The sequence below is a fragment of the Sinohyriopsis cumingii genome, chromosome 11, assembly GCF_028554795.1.
Source record: "Sinohyriopsis cumingii isolate HCF-2022 chromosome 11, ASM2855479v2, whole genome shotgun sequence".
NCBI classification, from domain to species: domain Eukaryota; kingdom Metazoa; phylum Mollusca; class Bivalvia; order Unionida; family Unionidae; genus Sinohyriopsis; species Sinohyriopsis cumingii.
This window is the reverse complement of record NC_142971.1, coordinates 3,938,507-3,955,430: the sequence shown is the minus strand read 5'-3', so window position 1 is coordinate 3,955,430 and position 16,924 is coordinate 3,938,507. Positions and strand designations below refer to the sequence as shown.

Here is a 16,924-nt window from a genome sequence, read left to right as displayed (position 1 = left end):
AGGGTTGTATGTAACCAATATAAAATAGTCTTTTTGTGACTTTCAGGGAGAAAATGTCTTATCCTACTGAGAAGCCATAAACTTGAATTAACATTTTTAGTTATATGTTTGATATGTTCAGTCCATGATAGGTTATTATCTGCCAAAACACCAAGTAGTCTATCATGACAGACCATTTGCCAATTTTTTCTTTACATAGAGTTGTGGAAATGTATAGAGAATTGAAGAATTTTTATTCCTATTTCCTACTGTTGTAGTTGTTTTAATATCAGTGTGAAGATTATTTAATGTTGCTTTTAGATTTAATTTGAAAAGATAATTTAAATTATTTATTGGAATTACAAAGTGCTTATTTGATGGTCTGGACTAAAGTTTAGGATTATCATGAATTAATTCAAAGATATTCAGGACAACACCATTATGATATATTCAAGACTGTTGACTCTTCAGCACATTCAAGGATATTGGTACATCAGCACATTCAGGACATAGAATTCATTCTGATCACTATTATTTTGGACTTGTGATAGAACATGTAGGAATATTTTAGATTTAATTCATAATACTGTCAGTTCCATTTAAATTTTCATTTCTAAAAATGAGAGAATCAAGTTATTTGTTAAGTTTTACAAACTTGTTGGTGACTGCTCCGGTGGCCTAGTGGTTAGAGCATCCACCTCAGATGCAGGAGGTCATGGGTTCAAAACCATGCCAAGCCATACCAAAGACTTAAAAAATCATAGGCACTCAGCATTAAGAGGTTAGTGCTAGGACTGGTCAGCCAGGTGTCAGGATAATGTGATTGGGTGGGACATGATGCTACATGTCTGCGGCATGATGCCCCCTCTGTTAGACATCATTATAAACTGCCACACTGCAGACATCATATCGATATGACTGAAATTTTTTGTAAAGCTACATTAAACATCCAAATCACACACACACACACACATTAATTTTGCTTCTCTCTCTTACTTGGTTTAAGACCATAGAATTGTAATAGGTGAAAGAATATCCAAATTGTTACAACAGAATTGCTGAATAAGTAGCTCGAATGACAAATAAGCAGATAACCAGATAACTTTGTTTATAATGTGCGTATATCGTAGAATACTTTAAAGATGGTGTCTGGGGATAGTGGCATGATTTTCATTTCAAAATGATTAGAAAAAGAACAACTTCACTGCAGTCAAATTAACACTAAAATGTGCATCTGGACTGACTGATCGTAAATCCATACGATGTCTAGTGCCGCAGAGCCGCACTAATGGACTAGTAATGACATCATATTCATAGTTAGTTAAAGCTTAGCTTGATTTTGATTCATTAATAGTACCCTCATAGTTGTCACAAGTAAGTACAGTGTGTTGAACTCATAACCAGTTGAACTAATTATTCAACGAAGTCCAACTTGATTTATCATCATTAGAGTAATTTCTATAGTGAAGTCAATTCTGGTTGGCCATTCAATAAATTCTTATTTTTGATGACAACAATTTGATATGGTAGCAATCATGTATGCAAACAGTGACTCTTGATGGACTGACCGAAACTCAAAATGAGTTTGCTGCCAGCTTAAGTTGATAATCTCATCCCCAGATTACCCAGATATCTGAATGGACTTATGTCGGTCAGTTATGTCCTCCTTATAGGTGTCCACTATTTAATACTGCCCAGGCCCTACTAGCTGACAGACATGGATAATAAAGTAAGATAATGCACAGTGTAATAATATACATAAGTAAATATGCAGTAAGCAAAAAGAATTATGTAATAATAAAAGGTTGTGTATAAATCACAGTTAATATATTTTACTTTAATGTAACAAAGCCTGTGGGTTCTTATTTTTCCCCTATAAACCAGAAAATGAGCTTTGCAAACCTTGCATATGATTGTTATATATTTTTACGTAATCACCTAATTTAAATCATTTTTTAAAAAGGAAAACCCACCTAAACTGGGCATTCTCCCTTAATGACTTTAGAATTGAAATGTGCAAATATACGTTTTTGACTACTTTGTGTTAATCCTTGAGTACTATCATCCCTCTTATTCTTTAGATTTATCTACTGCATGCTATATATCATTGTCATGCTTGAAAACAGCTCATGGCAAATAATACATGGCTTGGACTGACCAGAATTGGCCATATTACATTTACTTGTTTTATGAGTTGTAGTTTCCATTTGTTATCAAGAGGATATTATTGTTACTTGTTTCATACTTCTTGTAGATGTACATTATTTTCTATTCACAGATACGTTCATATGGATAATAATGGAAATAAGGTACCTGTGGCAACAGTGATCATGGAAGAAAACACTGTAAACTATGAATATGAAGAAATGGAGATCAGTGGATTTGCAAGAGTTATGATTTACATTCTTGCTGGCACCCATGTAAATCTAAATGTTAGTAGATTTATTGGAGATCGATCGGGACAGTTGCATCTCAGAGAGAACCAGCTGATGTATGTGGAATATAACGAGTCCATCAGCAACAGAACAGAAGCTCCAGTCAGTTTCATCATAGAAAATGGCAGTGAAATTGTTTTCCCAACAGAAGTTCACCTTCAGGGCATCAACACAACTCTGGAAGGTTTAATGACAGGAGTTCATCACCTCTATGTTGAAGATAACACTTTTGTAAGTGTTTCTGAAACCTCTCAAACAGCAATCCTTGAAAATCAAGTCAAGATTTTTGTCACAGAAAAAGGAAATTTTTCACTTCCCACAATAAACATAAAAATGGATGGTGAAATTGAGTTCCGCAGGGTTTTCCATGACCATTTCACAATTACTGCAGCATTCCTGGAAATCAAACACAAGGGAACTATGCTGATTAATCATGGATTCATTGAGGCAGGAGACTTGGATTTGGAATCAGGCGGTGAGATAAATCTTGATGGACGAGGCCATGCTGCAGGAACTGGTCCAGGATCTGGAGTGGGATCATCAGGAGGTAGCTATGGAGGACAAGCAGGTGGAAGCTCCTCTGTCAAGGCATATGGATCAGTATTCACACCCCTACACCAGGGTAGTGGTGGTGGTGGTGGAGCTGGTGGAGGATTTGTCAATATTAATGTTGGAAGATCTCTCCATATAGATGGCTCTGTCAGTGCTCATGGGGGAAACTCCATTGTCAGTAATAATGGTGGTGGTAGTGGTGGAAGCATTTTGGTCCAGGCCTACAATTTTTCAGGACATGGAATCCTTGATGCCAGTGGGGGAAATGGACTTGGAACTGGAGGTGGAGGAAGTGGAGGAAGAATTGCAGCACATGTAGAATTTCAGAACAACTATGGGGGCCAGTATCTTGCTCATGGTGGTTCAGCATCTGTTGCTGTTGGTGGTCCAGGTACGGTCTACAAGTACGAGTCTAGACGAGGGCCAACATACAGAGAGCTGAAATACAACCTCAGACTTAATATTACAGAGGTCAAACCTGAACATTCCAAAATGACTGTTGAGAATGCTGACTTGTACACCACCAACCCAGCTGTGGTGATGGAGGAGAACACAGTTTACTATGAGTTTGATGAGGTCCAGGTGGAAGGATACTCCTACGTACACTTCTACCACCCTAGTGGAGCTGACAATGTAACGATCATTATTCACGAGCTAACAGGAAACCAAAAGGGTATGATCAGGATACAAAGCAGACAACAGGTTCTGATCAACTATGTAGAATCCACTCACACTTATCTTGATTGTCCATGTGGCTTCCATGTTGATCGTGGAGGAGAGTTGGTCCTACCTACAAATGTAGTGATTAATAGTCAAAAAGCTATCCTAGAGGGAAGACTTGTTGGAGTAGAACAACTTACCATAGAACGTGGAGCAGAAATTATTCTTCAAGATCATGCCCACACAGCATCTTTCCATTCCACTGATATGTGGTACACCAAAATACCCGGCACAAGCTACACACCAGGATCAGTTACCATAGCAGCAGTTGAAATCAACAACCAAGGAAAATTAACAGTTCACATGGATCCTGTACATCCAGTTTTGACATCCAGTCAGTTTACAGTGAGGATGGGTGGAAAGGTCATTGTGTCCAGCCAGGAGACAACCTTTAACCTTACCCAGCTATCATTGGAGACCTCTGCTCAGATAGATGGCTCAAAATATGGTTACCCCATGCAACAAGGCCCTGGGGCAGGAAAAGCTACTACTTATGATGCATCTGGAGGAGGTCATGCAAGTACAGGTATTAATGAGTTACATTTTGGTTTTCCTCTTTCATTTGGATTGCTCGCATCTTAAAAGAAATAATTAATCCACATTTTTCAGTTGTATAGTCCTTAGAAAGTCTGAAGAGAAATTCTTGTTTCATTCATGAATAAACAAAATATTAGAATCAGTAAAAATTTACAGGTTTTATTAATAGGCTAGGCACATGGCTATTTTTTATAGGTTTTCAAATCAGCCCTAAATTTTTAGGATTTGTTGAATAATTTTGTTGTTGAGCCTGCCTTGGTGGACACCCACTGCATCAATCACTTTGGTATCCATATGTGTGTCTGGATTAACATCAGTCTTAATGTTTTTTATTTCCTTTTATCTGTCTTTTTTTTTAACTGTAACATGGGCTCAACAAAATATTATCATTTCATATTTCTTTGAGTAGCTGTTAGTTCTTTACCCAAGGAATTAATACAGACCCCTAATCCCATACTAGGTGGCAGCAGCAGAGGAGGGGTTGCAGGTGGCTCTTTCTATGGGTCTGTGGCTGGATCTGCCTATCCAGGAAGTGGAGGTGGAGGTCAAAATGGTGGAGCAGGTGGAAGCTACATCAACTTCAATGTTGCAAAGGTGAAATACATGGTCTTACTATACAATGAATAACAGTAAATTGTAAAGTCAAATAGTTGAATGCAACAGGCAATTTACTTAACAGAAGTGGTCACCGCAGAAAATGAGGTAAATGACCTTGTAGAATATGTGGCTGCTTAACAGAGGTTCATTTCTACAATAATTTGGTTCAATAGCCACTTGAAAAAGTGGCTTTAAAACTGTACAATGTACACAATGCAGACATGCTCATGCTGGGTTGGTCATTTAGCAAGAATAGTCAGTGTAAACTTTCACACCATACAGTTACAAATCAGATTTGTGAAATAAGATTTAATTTAATTATTTAAAGTTTTTGTGATGACGTTCCCCAAACAATTACTGTTTATACTCACTTATAAGTTGATTCAACTATAAGTTGACCCCTCCCCTACTTTAGGGCTGCAAAAAGTCAGTTGATTCAACTATAAGTTGTCCCCTCCCCTACTTTAGGGCTGCAGAAAGGAAGTTTCTCTGTCAGCCTCTTCTAAGTTGCGGTGTTTTTTGCAAGTTAAATCCATCTGCAATGGTGACATTTAGTCAGTGAGCCAGAGTTACACAAGGGGAAAGTATAAGTCAAACTGGATAGATAGATAGACAGACAGATAGGACAAATAAAGGCAAAACCAATGTAGAACAAGTAGTTATGTGTTGATTATGTATAAATAAATTGACAACTTACAAATTGACAACTTACAATTTGTCCATCTTCATGTAATGAAATCCATAATGCTTATCATTTTTAATTCATTTATATAATAAATCCATGCATTCATACGGGTATAAAAATCGTAATCTAGAATGATGCAATTTACAGTGTCTTGTAGTATATTATTTCCACATTTTTGTGATTCATGGTATCCTGGAAATGTCACTGTCTGATATCATCTGGTTCAAAGCCCAAGAATTCATCTTTATCATCAGAGTTACCAAATAAAGTTCTGAATTCCTCCACTGTCATCCGGTCATCATAAACATCACATCAAAGGATTGCCACAACTGAACAGATATCAGTTGTATGGTATGGGACTGAACAATATTAAATTCATGGCACACTAGCTATAGACTTTACAGAGAAAAACAACAGTAGTGCTACAGGTTGTCCATTGGAGAAAACAAAGCAGTGCTGCTTTCACATGTTAAAGGATTTATCAAATTATCAAATCTATCAAAACACTAGGTTAATTGCTTGTCATAGGATGGAAAAACAAAATAAGTATTTTTTTGAAAATTAATAAAAAATGAGATGAGACTTTTAAAAAACATTTTTAACCTAAAGATACACATGTTGGCCAGCTAGTTATTTTCATGTCATTTATAATTGGCAGATATATTTTTTTTCTGACAGTAGTCAAACCCAGTTACCATAAGCATTTAAACCCCGAAACTGGCATGGGTAAGAGGGAGCATTGTCTTGTGGTTTAGTACTTTGATATTTAATTTCCTTGTACTCAATAATATTAGCACAATTACTGTACCAGTGTAAACAGTTATAGTTGCTAGCATCAAAGCAAACTAAAACAGTTTTGACACTATTACAAGTAGTTTAAAATCATTATTTCTAATACCTCTTTATTGTATTTTTATTACATCAATCAATTAGTAGAAAAAAATGTTGGTGTCCCAAGACTTACAATATACAAAAAAGTTGCCATAATTTCATGTCCCAACATCTATATGTCATAAAACAAATGTTACTTTTGGAAATAATTATGGGTGTCTCAAGACTTATAGTGTCAAGATAATACATTATGAGTACGGTCAGATTTTTTTTTTTTTATATATTTCACTTATAAGAAGGCCCCTACTTTAACTTATAAGCAAGTATATACTATATGTCATCTATATCAGTCACAACCCCAGGCAGGTTCTAATAATTTTGTTTCAGATATCTAAGATATTTGAATACCCTGGGAAATTTGTTCACAGTATGATTGTCCTTATTCCTGTGCATATTGCAAACTGATTGTATTAAGTGCAAATCTTGAGATGCTTTCAACTCAAGAATAGGCACTTTTTAGTTTGTGATATAAAACACATTTTCTTCAATCACTTTGTATGACAATTAGTTTTCTGATAGCAGCAATTGCTTATCCTGTCGCTATTGCTTAGCTAATCTATTTTCATGCCAAAAATATACCGTCTGTATGATGTGAATACATCCTCCCAGAGTAGAGAAAAGTTTTTTCATTTGGTCTGACTAGAAAAACTGTAGGCATCATGTCCTTGGACTACCACTATTTTCAGGCCCTAGGTGAGGGAAATTTTGTACAGCTTGGCACATAAAAGAGGGTTGTGAGCCTATTAAGGTTTATACAGGTAGTACATTAAAAGCATTAAGTTTATTTACGAGAACTTGACACCAGCTTAATTATTGTTGCATTCTCATTATCCCATTAAACAATATTTATCATATTTCATTTTTATTGAAACCATCCTTCCAGGTTTTTAGGTTATATGGCAGCATCACAGTGAATGGAGGAGATGGTACTTATACATTCCACAGTGGAGCTGGCAGTGGTGGTTCAGTCATCATTCACGCCAGCAGACTCATTGGCCAGGGCTCCATTACTAGTCATGGAGGAACTGCCTATGCTGGAACTATCAACAATATTGACTATGGTAACTCTCTTGAAGAAAAGTTTAGAATTAAGTCACAGGTTTTCACACTTCTGTTTTACCATTAACTACTTTACTCAGTCACATTAACATTAGCAAATCAGCTCAGATACCTCCCAAATCCAACCCTTTTCAAAAGATTACAAATTGTGTGTTTACAGCATATAGAAATTACCTCTGTGTGCCCTTGCCATGTTGCCATTTAAACTGGATGTACTCCAGTTTAAACTTTTGCTTGATACTGTCAATAACAGATCAATACACCTACTAAATCTATTCTTCAAGCCATGTATCTGTAAAGTTTATGAATTTACGGTTTCACTAACTTTTACACTATGTGTTAAGTTTATTTAAAAGATGCTAGTGACATTTATCATATTGTTAAAATTGTGTTACCGCACTTGCTTTCTACTCATTGGTGAGAAAATACAAGTCCAGTGTTTTGTTCAGTATTGGATTTATTATGCCTTATTGGGTTCATAGGTGGAGATTGAGACATTTCTCCTTGCTTTGTAACATAAACCCTACAAATACAATAAAAACTACATTTACTACAATAATAAATAATATCGTCATCAGTGCATTATTGTTCTGTTACTTGTTTACATTGATTCTCTTTACAGTACATTCAATATGAATAACTTACAACTCCATATAGTTATTAATTATCCATCTAGAGAGCTAGTGGACCAACTAAACCTAAACAGCAGTCAGTGTTTAGAGCACAAGTAGGGAACAGACAGACAGACAAACAAACAAAGGTATGGACAGAACGATATACAAATAATAAAATGCAGGTTGATAACCTATTAAAATGTACTAAAATACATCAATATGCATTCCCAAGAAATATGCAGAGTACATATAAAATAAACTATTACATTAATCATATTATAAATATATTTACCTTATCATATGGGACAAAGGCCAATTTACATCTTGCAAGCACAAGAAACTCTAATGGACTGACCACTAATATGCTGTTCATACCATGTTGTTTATAGAGACAAGTAGCAAACTAACCAATCAGAAAGTTGTTTACCACTTGTCATACAATAGAACAACCTAGCATGACCAGCAATCAGGGTAGTTGCATTGCTCAGTGAACAAAACTCTTAACAGGTAATCCTGGTTCAAGGTTACCTAAATGGCTAAATATGTGTAAACTGAGAACAACACACTAATTGCAACTGATGACTATTTCACTCAATAATAAACATTAACTACATAAAATAATAAAATACCTATTTCTGCCTAATTAAAACATAACTATAAAATTATAAAACATGCTCCTGCTAAACACTTCCCTCCACACATTTAAATGATGTCCTCATCATTTAGGGGTATCCACCATGATGGAAATTATGGCTTTGGAAATGGTATCAGGCATGCTGTTGAAAACTCCTTTTGTGTGCAATGATTGGAGGATACGGACTTTTGTTAGCCAGTCTGGCTCATTAACGGCTTGGGACATCACATAGTCTCCAGAGGTCATCCATAAAGGTGGTTTCGTCACTCGACTAGAATGTCGTGGTGCTGGAACAGGCAAGGGACTCTTCTCTGTTCGTAACTGATCAGTAACTACTACGTTACTGGTGCTCTAAACCCTGGTTTGCCCTGGTACTGCAGAGTCATTATCAATGTTGATCACAGTCTTCTGGATTCATAGCTCCAGACTGTTCAGCAGCAGTATGACCACTCTGCTCATTATCATCAACTGCACTAGCTGAAACCAACTCTCCTTCCACACTGGGATTACCATCATCTTGGTTTGAAGAGGTTTCATCATCCACTGTAAGACTCACTGGAGGAGTCTGTAAATGAATTTTCGCCGGCTAAATCATCTTCAACACTGTTCCTGACAGATATATCTCCCGGATCTGCCATTGTGGAACCACCAGTTACACCAATCATTTCATTATCACTTGGAAGATAAAGCGATATAGAGTTATTTTCATCCTGGTCAGAATCTGTTTCCCTGAAATTGTTCTTGGGTGAATTTCTAGTCTTGGACGTCACAGACTTGAAAGTTTGTTTCTCTTGCTTATGATTATTATGCTCCGACTGAATTGGCAAGGTGCCAATAGGAAGCAGCAAATTTCCATGAAGATTGCATTTCAGTCCTTTGCCATCTTCCGATCGTACAACGTATACTGGGATATCCGGGTTTTGTTGGGATTCCACAATGTAAACATTAATTTCCCAGCAATCAGCAATTTTGTGTTTTCCATCAAATGCCACTATCTTCACAAGAACCCTATCCGCAGGCAGAAGAGTTGCAGCTCTTGCTTTTATGTCATATGTCCTCTTCTGTTTTTCTTGAGATTTTTCCACAAGACATGTGGCTAGTTTGTACGATTCATCCAATCGGTTCCGAAGAGATTTTATATAAGTAGACAAATTGTCTGCTCCACTACCCTTATCTAGTCCAAATGCGAGGTCAATAGGTAAATGTGGCTCTCTTCCAAACATCAGAAAGAATGGAGTCTGGCCTGTAGACTCACGGCGCATACAATTATATGCATGAACCAATGGTCCTAAATAGCTCTTCCAATCCCTTTTCTGATCTGGGTCGAGAGTTCCCAACATACCTAGCAGTGTCCTATTCCATCGCTCACACATACCATTGCCAATTGGATGATAGGGTGTCGTGCGAGACTTCTTTATTCCAGTAATTTGACATAATTCCTTGATGATCTTGCTTTCAAAGTTTGCACCTACCATAATGCACTATAAAACTATTAAACAGAGCCTCAGCTGTAGTCCTGGCTGTCTGGTTTCTTGTCGGAATGGCCTGTGCATACCTGGTAAAGTGATCTGTAATAACCAGTATATTTTGGTAGCCTCCTTTGGACATCTCAAGAGTCAGAAAATAGATGCAAATGAGTTCCAATGGCTGTGTGGTCACTATGTTAACGAGTGGTGCTCGAACATGCGTTGACGATTTTCTAAGCATGCAACGACGACATTTTTGGATCCATACTTCCACATCTTTTGCCATAAGCGGCCAATAGAATCTATCCCTTAGGAGAGAAAGCATCTTGTCTCGGCCTAAATGACCACAGTCGTCATGTAAGTAGTGCATAGCCTCCTCACGGTGAGACTTGGGAAGTACCAGCTGTAGTTGCTTATGATCATCAGCACTTGTCTTCCGGTATAGCACACCTCTTCGCAGGCATAAATTGTCAAAAGTCCGAAATAATCCTAAATGATCTCTTTCAGTTGGTAGGGACTGTCGATTAGGCTTTTTGTCTCGTACATGCTTTACCCATTCCCTTATAACCGGATCATTGAATTGAGCAACTCTCCAATCTCTATCCGTCATTGCGGCTATTCCCGAACCAGAGTCAATGTCGTCAACAACATCTGCAGACATACAAAGACTTTCAACAAATGGCTGGGCACTAGTTAAATTACAGACAGCGTGTAAGGTCTCTCTGGTAATAGTCTTCATATCCTTGGTACTGCTCCTGCTCTCTACACATGGCAACCGAGATAGACCATCTGCGTCTGAATTCCTTGAACCGGCTCTGTAAATGATGTCAAAGTTGTAAGTGGCTAGAGCAGCTAACCACCGATGCCCAGTGGCATCCAGTTTGGCTGATGTAAGAACATATGTGAGCGGATTGTTGTCAGTGTACACAGTAAAGTACTGTCCATAAAGGTAATCATTGAATTTCTCCATGATTGCCCATTTTAATGCTAGGAATTCCAGTCGATGCGCTGAATAATTTCGCTCACTTTTTGTTAACCCTCTGCTGGCAAAGCTAATTACTCGCTTGATACCATCTTGAATCTGATATAGAACTGCACCAAGGCCATGTTGACTGGCATCTGTGTACAGCTCGAAAGATTGCCCAATGTCAACGTAGCCTAGAATAGGTGGTGAAGAAAGAGCATCCTTCAGCTGTTGAAAGGCTTTCTCCTGTTCTGATTCCCACTTCCATGGTATGTGTTGAATTTTCTTCTGACGCTTACCCGCTTTATTCCGAGTGCTTGGCATTAATTCTGATAATAGTCTAGCTATCTTCGAGAAGTTCTTCACAAACTTGCGGTAATAGCCAGTAAATCCAAGGAATTGTCTCACTTCCTCAGGGGTGTGTGGAGCTGGCCAGTTTATGATTTTGTCAATCTTGGCTGGATCTGCCTCAACACCTGCCTCTGATACAATATGGCCGACATATATGACCCTTTCCTTGAAGAATTGGCACTTCTTTGGGGACAACTTCAAACCACACTCCCTAAGCCTTGTTAGGACCTTTTCCAGATTTGTTAAATGTTCCTCATAGGTTCTACCGAAAATGATGATATCATCTAGATAGATCACGCAGATGGTCAAATGCATATCTCCGAGGCACTCTTCCATCAATCTCTGATACGTAGCTGGTGCATTGCAAAGCCCCATGGGTAGTCTCTCAAACTCGTAGAAACCCAGTGGACCCACTGTAAAGGCTGTCCTCTCCTTATGAGATTCATCTAATTCAATTTGATGATACCCCGACTTCATATCCAGCACTGTAAAATATTTAGATCCAGCCAAACAGTCCAAGATATCTTCTATCCTGGGCAAGGCATAGGAATCCTTGATTGTCATCTTATTCAACTGCCGAAAATCAACGCACAGGCGAAGTTTTCCATCCTTCTTCCTCACTAAAACAACATTGCCGGCCCAAGGACTATGTGATTTACGAATCACACCGCTAGCAAGTAACTGGTGAAGGTGATCTTTCACCTCACTGTACATGGAAGGGGGTATCCGACGATATCTCTGTTTAAAAGGTTTTTCGTCGATCAGATTGATGCGATGCTTTACAGCTGCTGTAAATCCCACATCTGTTTCACTTCTGGAAAAGATGTGTTCAGATTTCTTTATAAGATCTATTCCTTCTTGTTGCTCATCTTTGGACAGTTTATCCAAAGTAATGTCCATCTGACTGAGAAGGTCATCTACTCGCTCCCTTCCAACCACATCTGCTGAGATATCAGCCACAAACACTGGTTGCAACTCACACACAATAGCTCTGGGTGGAATACTAATTGTCCTGGCAGTCACATTTGACATGTGAACTTCTATCAAACCATTCCTCGTGTAATTATAAGTCACCAGGCCTGGAGAAATATCTAAGTCTTCATTTACTGTGGACATCACTGAATTCTGAAGCAAAGCACATGTTGAATGACAAGGTATCTTCTTTATCGACGAAAGTTCTCAATATCACATTGCTATTGCTTTCTACAATAATATGTGACTCTGCACTCTTCAAAACACCTAGACAAAAGTTTCTCTTTGCTAACTCCTTTTTTCGCAAAGTCAAACATCTGAATGTCAAATACCATGGAGTTGGCAATCGAGCTGTCTGTAGAAATCTTGCTCCACGCTAACTTTTGCATTCCTCTAGAGCACGCATTAAGTAGTTTGTCCCTAGTAACACAGGAACGCGCCTACTGTAGTTGCTGTCTGGCACAACTAACATTAGACAACGTTGTCTTTCCACATTTGGCAGAATGTTACTTTCTATTTCAACTTCTATGTAGCCATTATATGGTAGCTTCTCTCCATTTGCACATTCAACATTCAAAAGGTCTGTAATGGGCTCAATCTGAGTCATCTTCAAATTCTTGTTATAAAATGTCTGGCTAACTGTTGATACGGTCGATCCGGTATCAATCAATGAATTTACTCTAATACCATTGATGACAACAGAAACCTCGTTAGCTTGTCCTACTAGCTCTATCATGTCCGCTCCTTTATGCTTCTTGGGGCAACCCCTTGAAAAGCCTACTGCTTGCCCCCAGCCATAGGCCTCGTTAAGTTTAAATCCCATTTTGAATGGTCTAGTCGAACATGACAAGCAGAAGCAATGTGTCCAATTTGCCCACAGCGCCAGCATATTCGGACTCTCCTCTCATCAGTATTATTTGTCTTAAATCGATTCATATAGTGTTGCTGGTTGTTGGATACGCGGGATGCTGAATGTTCCTTAAGCATCTTCACTTCATGTGACAGCTGCTGGACAAGATCTCTCTATTCACCTAGCTCCTTGTATTGTGATGTGGTTGAAGTTGATGCCATATTAAGATTAATAGTTCTCTTAGTACGTTTTAGCTCATCTTCCCATTGCCTGTGTTCAGATTCAATACGATGAAGAGCTATTCTCAATTCGTCAAATGTCTTGAGTGAATCAAACTTATGGCCAGACACATCCTTAAGTATCTGTTTAAGTCCTGTCCACAACATAGCCCTTAGCATATCATTTGTCTCACTGGTCTTCACTAACCCATGCTGGACGGCTTTGTTTAACAAATCTTCCAGCCTACAACTCCATGTAGAAATATCTTCATCCTCTTTCTGGCGAGCACTGTAAAAGTCAGCTAACAAAGTCTCTTTCAAATCTACATTCCCATAAACACTGTCCAGCTTTGATATCAATTCCTTAATGGATGCTGTTGGACCCAATCGCATAGCAATCCGTCCAGCTTCTCCTCTCAAGGAATGTCTGATGGCATGAGATACCTGGTCCTGTGGATATTTGCCTTGTTGTAAGCATGTAACTTCATATCTACATAATTCGTACGATGTTTCACTCTTCTTTTCTCCTGAAAATACTGATATCCTTAATTCATGTGGTAGTGTAATTGATATAGGACCACTGCTTACGGACGCCATTGCATGTGATGCTGTCAGCTCTTCCTTAATAGGATGTGCACCCATCGAAGACGTGAAGTCTGCCATCCACTTTGCGAATTCTTCAGGTGTATCTGCCTTGGGTTTGACTTTTAAAGCCTTAAAGGCCCTTACTATATTTTTAACTTCGTCCTCTGTGAACTCCATATGTACTCAATCAAAGAAAACGCGCGATCAAAACGAAGAAATGCACAAACTTCTGTGCAATATCTATATAGGGCCAGTTAAGGAAGAATATTTCAAAAATATAAGGATCACCCTGAAAGAACAATGTTTGCACTGTCAATAGCGAATATTGTAAAATTGGGGAAAAAATACATTCTATGAAAAAATAGTTCTAGACAAATCAATTGAACCAGAACTACCTGTATTCTAACTCTAGTATAAAACAGATTTTAAGATGAAACAAATTTCCAAAATAACATATTTCCTAAAAATGTACTAAGGAGAAGAAAAAATTTAATGGCAACAAAATTAAGAAGGAAATTCCATTAATATGAACATCTGTTACAATAGGTTGCTATATGATGGACTTAATATATAAATGCACCAAATATATATATATATATATAGCAAGTTCAAATATTCATAGATGTTTCTGTAATAAATACAAATTATTTCAACTTGCACTGATGATAACCATTCTTACCTACTTCATCAAAGAATTATTTAGTCCAGGTTAAATGAACAAATAAATTATACAGTGTCATAAGGAGTCAAAACACACAAATATCAGTCTATGTAAGCACAGGATGAATGTCACTGTCAATCACAAGGTTCAGATGATCCACAAAGTCACAACTAAAATGATTCACAAACATTTCTTGAATCCTGTGAATGAAATAGAATAAACAGAGCCGGAGTTCCATTTGTATTCTTCTAAGCTGATATGGCTGGAGTACCCACATGTCCACATCTACTGGCAGCGTGATACTGAAGGGATTGCATCTATTGTATCTATTCTTGTTTAATCCACTTGGTCCTGCCTTCCATCATACACATGTACACAAACTCGGCTTCAGCACAATAAGTCTCACGACCCTCAGCACAATAAGTCTCACGACCCACAGCACAATAAGTCCCATGGTGGGTGACAAATGTTACTGCACTTGCCTTCTACTCATTGGTGAGAAAATACAAGTCCAGTGTTTTGTTCAGTATTGGATTTATTATGCCTTATTGGGTTCATAGGTGGAGATTGAGACATTTCTCCTTGCTTTGTAACATAAACCCTACAAATACAATAAAACTACATTTACTACAATAATAAATAATATCGTCATCAGTGCATTATTGTTCTGTTACTTGTTTACATTGATTCTCTTTACAGTACATTCAATACGAATAACTTACAACTCCATATAGTTATTAATTATCCATCTAGACAGCTAGTGGACCAACTAAACCTAAACAGCAGTCAGTGTTTAGAGCACAAGTAGGGAACAGACAGACAGACAAACAAACAAAGGTATGGACAAAACGATATACAAATAATAAAATGCAGGTTGATAACCTATTAAAATGTACTAAAATACATCAATATGCATTCCCAAGAAATATGCAGAGTACATATAAAATAAACTATTACATTAATCATATTATAAATATATTTACCTTATCATATGGGACAAAGGCCAATTTACATCTTGCAAGCACAAGAAACTCTAATGGACTGACCACTAATATGCTGTTCATACCATGTTGTTTATAGAGACAAGTAGCAAACTAACCAATCAGAAAGTTGTTTACCACTTGTCATACAATAGAACAACCTAGCATGACCAGCAATCAGGGTAGTTGCATTGCTCAGTGAAAAAACTCTTAACAGGTAATCCTGGTTCAAGGTTACCTAAATGGCTAAATATGTGTAAACTGAGAACAACACACTAATTGCAACTGATGACTATTTCACTCAATAATAAACATTAACTACATAAAATAATAAAATACCTATTTCTGCCTAATTAAAACATAACTATAAAATTATAAAACATGCTCCTGCTAAACACTTCCCTCCACACATTTAAATGATGTCCTCATCATTTAGGGGTATCCACCATGATGGAAATTATGGCTTTGGAAATGGTATCAGGCATGTTGTTGAAAACTCCTTTTGTGTGCAATGATTGGAGGATACGGACTTTTGTTAGCCAGTCTGGCTCATTAACGGCTTGGGACATCACATAGTCTCCAGAGGTCATCCATAAAGGTGGTTTCGTCACTCGACTAGAATGTCGTGGTGCTGGAACAGGCAAGGGACTCTTCTCTGTTCGTAACTGATCAGTAACTACTACGTTACTGGTGCTCTAAACCCTGGTTTGCCCTGGTACTGCAGAGTCATTATCAATGTTGATCACAGTCTTCTGGATTCATAGCTCCAGACTGTTCAGCAGCAGTATGACCACTCTGCTCATTATCATCAACTGCACTAGCTGAAACCAACTCTCCTTCCACACTGGGATTACCATCATCTTGGTTTGAAGAGGTTTCATCATCCACTGTAAGACTCACTGGAGGAGTCTGTAAATGAATTTTCGCCGGCTAAATCATCTTCAACACTGTTCCTGACAGATATATCTCCCGGATCTGCCATTGTGGAACCACCAGTTACACCAATCATTTCATTATCACTTGGAAGATAAAGCGATATAGAGTTATTTTCATCCTGGTCAGAATCTGTTTCCCTGAAATTGTTCTTGGGTGAATTTCTAGTCTTGGACGTCACAGACTTGAAAGTTTGTTTCTCTTGCTTATGATTATTATGCTCCGACTGAATTGGCAAGGT

At 37.8% G+C, this 16,924-nt stretch overlaps 1 protein-coding gene across 1 annotated transcript in view; it reads left to right on the top strand.

The window, feature by feature from the left end:
• The window catches only part of LOC149787541 (uncharacterized), a 591,304-nt gene that overhangs the window by 413,993 nt on the left and 160,387 nt on the right, over window positions 1-16,924 (top strand). Inside the window, exons 85-87 of the mRNA XM_089975575.1 lie at window positions 2,258-4,212; window positions 4,684-4,817; window positions 7,280-7,457. Coding sequence (XP_089831701.1) covers window positions 2,258-4,212; window positions 4,684-4,817; window positions 7,280-7,457 — 2,267 coding nt within the window. The remainder of the gene's footprint in view (window positions 1-2,257; window positions 4,213-4,683; window positions 4,818-7,279; window positions 7,458-16,924) is intronic.